Source organism: Malus domestica, chromosome 13, assembly GCF_042453785.1.
Source record: "Malus domestica chromosome 13, GDT2T_hap1".
In the NCBI taxonomy this organism is placed as follows: domain Eukaryota; kingdom Viridiplantae; phylum Streptophyta; class Magnoliopsida; order Rosales; family Rosaceae; genus Malus; species Malus domestica.
Window position 1 is genome coordinate 12,608,560 of NC_091673.1, and position 3,825 is coordinate 12,612,384.

The 3,825-nt window shown below is 41.6% G+C and overlaps 1 protein-coding gene across 1 annotated transcript; it reads left to right on the top strand.

Annotated features, from left to right (window-relative positions):
- The first annotated feature begins 1,376 nt into the window (after nucleotides 1-1,376).
- Nucleotides 1,377-3,580, top strand: LOC103452861 (probable pectinesterase/pectinesterase inhibitor 21). The gene is made up of 2 exons (XM_029091794.2): nucleotides 1,377-2,558; nucleotides 2,741-3,580. Exons 1-2 carry the CDS (start codon nucleotides 1,529-1,531, stop codon nucleotides 3,076-3,078), a joined length of 1,368 nt encoding a protein of 455 aa, XP_028947627.2. The 5' UTR covers nucleotides 1,377-1,528; the 3' UTR covers nucleotides 3,079-3,580.
- The last annotated feature ends 245 nt before the right edge of the window (nucleotides 3,581-3,825 follow it).

A 3,825-nucleotide genomic window follows, 5' to 3' on the forward strand; every position in this document is an offset into this window, starting at 1 on the left:
TCAACAAATTAGGATTAAGAGCCATTAGAGAAATCTACACACAACCTTCTCCTCTCTGCAAAACTCAATGCTCTCCAAGTTATAGGTAATTGGAACAATAAGAGTGTGTTTTTTGTGAGAGCATGGGCTTGTGGTTTTATATTACAAGACTTGGATCGCCCTATAACAATCCCACAAGAAATACAAGATTGCATTCCTTATATCAATATGAGTCCTATAAACGAGCAAACACAAGAGTCCTCAATATACCAATATGAGATTGGATTAACTCTTGTCAACATGATTTAGACTTCTTCATAATATCAATTATCCCAAGACTTGTAAGAATCATACTCATACTCTTCCATGATCATTATAATTTATTATGATATGCACTTCCTTGGTCCAAGGGATATGAGCTCGATGTTTTTAGCAAGTGTGATCCCAAGGGTTCAAAGAGAAGCATCATTGAACCGCTGCTAAATAATTTCTACAGGATGTGATTGATTCATATGAAAAATATTCTTAAACCAGTGTTACGGTCTAACTTCTAACTTCTACCTGTTAATCTATTATACTTAGAAAAAATATGCAGAAAAGCGGGAAGTTGTCGTACAAAATGTGTTTGAGTTACTTCTGCAAAATGTAAAAAAAATAATAAGAAATTGTTAACGGTAGTTAACAGGTTAAACGGGTGACCTGTTAGCTTAACGTGTTGAGTTTGGACGACCCGTTAGCTTAACAAGTTGAGTTGAGTTTCGGTGATCTGTTAGCTGAAGGAGTCAGGTTAAAATCGATCTAAACCTAATAAAACCAACCCGTTTGCATGTCTAGTTTTAGACCCAGTGATGGAGCTCATACAGAAAAAAGAAAAGAAACTATTTACCAAACAATTTTTTTTTTAAAACAAAAGTTAAAACTTATATTTTGGTGAATTTTTCCCTATCATCATGTTTATCCACATTTCTTCCATTAAATCCTTTTGTTGCTTTTTCTTTACTGAAGTGTGACATTTTGAACGAAAATGAGATGAAATGTGGAATAATCATAATTGTACAGAAAAATATGATCAAGTGGTCAACAAAATATGTTGAATTAATTGCAATTCTTGGCTTTTGATTGACAGGAAATGAATGCGGTGAAACACTAGCTTACAATGGGTTTAACACATTTTTTTAGCCATGTATTAATTGGTAATCCACTTTTGAAGGAGTCATTGTTAAGCATTACCAATCATTTGTATGCCCCAAATTTGAAAATAAAAAAGAACATAAACGACCTTCGAGACGAATGATCTCTCCACCTCACATTTCCTAACAGAAGCAACCGTCATTCGGAGCTACTACCCTTATAAATACCTCATGACTCCACATTTTGGAAAGCAGGGGACACAAAAAGTAGTATTATTCAGTGCCCCAATAAGTGACCCCAACAGCTCTGCAGCAACTCACCTGAAAAAGAAATCTTCCTTGTTTCTTTTTCGCCACCAGAATCTACATCAAAAAAATATTAGTTAGTTTTTTAGTAATTTATATATATTAATTCAAACATGGGCCAAGCAGATGGATCTAACAAGAAGAAAAAGCTCGCCATCATCGGCGCCTCTGCCCTGATTCTGGTGGCAATGGTAGTTGCTGTAACTGTTGGGGTCACAGTATCACGCCGCGGTGGAGGGTCATCCGACGGCCACACCTCCACGTCCACAAAGGCGATCCAGGCCATTTGCCAGCCCACCGACTATAAGAAGACATGCGAGGAAAGCCTGTCAGGCGCGGCCGGTAATGTCACCGATCCCAAAGAGTTGATCAAAGTAGGGTTCCAAGTCACCATGGACATGCTCCGCGGCGTCATTGAGAAGTCCACCACGTTGAAGGATTTGGCTAAGGACCCCAGCACCGGAGATGCACTCCAAAACTGCAAGGAGCTCCTGGAGTACGCCATCGATGATTTAGGTGACTCGTTTGACAGGATTGGGGCCTTCGACATGAGCAAGCTCGATCTTTACGTGGAGGATCTCAAAGTGTGGCTCAGCGCTGCCATGACATACGAGCAGACTTGCTTGGATGGGTTCGAGAATACCACTGGTGACGCCGGTGAGAAGATGAGGGAGTTCTTGAAGACATCGCAGGAGCTCACCAACAACGGCCTCGCCATGGTCGACCAAGTTTCCACGATGTTCGGGGCTCTTAATGTCAAATCCGGCCGCAGACTCCTTGAGGCTACAGCTGGAACTGGTGCGAAGAAGTTCCAGAAGGCTAAGGTCATCCCTGCTTGGATTGATAATCGAAGGCTTGACCTCGCTACCGCCACTCCTCAGACGCTGAAACCCGATGTGGTGGTGGCCAAAAAAGGGGGTGGTAAGTACACGACTGTCAACGAAGCCTTGAAGGATATCCCCAAGGACAACGCAGTGAAGGTCTTTGTGATTTATGTTAAGGAGGGAGTGTATGAGGAGCACGTCCTGTTTGATAAGCACATGACCAATGTCATGCTTATAGGAGATGGCCCCACTAAGACCATTATTACCGGTAGAAAGAACTTTGCAGAGGGTACCAAGACAATGCAGACTGCCACAGTCGGTAATTCAATTTTTTTCCTCTCTAATCAGACATATTGTTATTATCAAACTATAAATTAGGACATTCAATCTGACGTGCATGTTATATTGCCATATTTTGTACGAGGCCTTTCAAACATGATTCTACTTTTATCAACAGTTTAGATTCACAGTCTGGTTGGTATATGTACGTTATATATGTAGGTGTTGTGGGAGACTACTTCATTGCCAAGGACATTGGATTTGAGAACACAGCCGGAGCTGTCGGACACCAAGCCGTGGCTCTACGTGTACAGTCAGACTTGTCCATCTTCTACAACTGCAAGATGGATGGGTACCAAGATACCCTATACACCCAAACTCACAGGCAATTCTACCGCGACTGCACCATCAGTGGAACCATCGACTTCATCTTTGGTGATGCTGCCGCTGTGTTCCAAAACTGCAAGATGATCGTCAGGAAGCCACTCGAGAACCAGGCCTGCATGGTGACTGCCCACGGTAGACTCGACAGACGTTCTCCCTCGGGTATCATCCTCTAAAACTGCACCATCTCTGGCGAACCGGGCTACGAGAAGGACCTGAACAAGGCATACTTGGGCAGGCCATGGAAGAACTACGCAAGAACAATCGTCATGCAGTCCCAGATCGATGACGTGATCGCTCCAGAAGGGTGGATGGAATGGATTGGATCAAACAATCACCAATCTTGCTGGCTCGGTGAGTTTGGCAACAGGGGACTCGGTGCCGATCAGAGCAAGAGGGCGACATGGCGTGGAATTAAGAAGCTTACCGCTCAGCACGCCGCGGACTTCACCGCTGGGAGGTTCGTGTTCGGTGATAGATGGATTCAGCCTAGTGGTGTGCCCTATGTCGCTGGCATGATGCCGTAAGTGTAGATATATAGAGCCGTTAGATTAATCTTATATTTTTAAATAAAGACAAAAAAAATTTACTCTTCTTATATGTATTGAATCAATTATAGCATTGTAATCGAAAAATAAAAAATTAAATTAATTATAGCGTATATACTTTGATAACGTACTGTCAAGGCTTTTGCATGAATTGTTAATTATACCATTGATTAGTTTGCATTCTTGATTAAGGATATTCCTTGATAATTATAAGGATAATATACTATGAGTATACCTTAAATCCTTCAAAACCCTAATCCTTAACCCTACAACCACGAGAAATTTTTCAATGTACCTAAAACACGGGCACATACACCATGTATAATGGCATATGTGTTAGCCTTATAAGGTTATATAATTAAAACACAAACGAAG

Bases quoted from the DNA above. Each gene is read 5' to 3' on its own strand.
- LOC103452861 (XM_029091794.2), top strand. From the start codon at position 1,529: ATGGGCCAAGCAGATGGATCTAACAAGAAGAAAAAGCTCGCCATCATC. The intron at 2,559-2,740 runs GTAATTCAATTT...TTATATATGTAG, and splicing joins AATGCAGACTGCCACAGTCG to GTGTTGTGGGAGACTACTTC.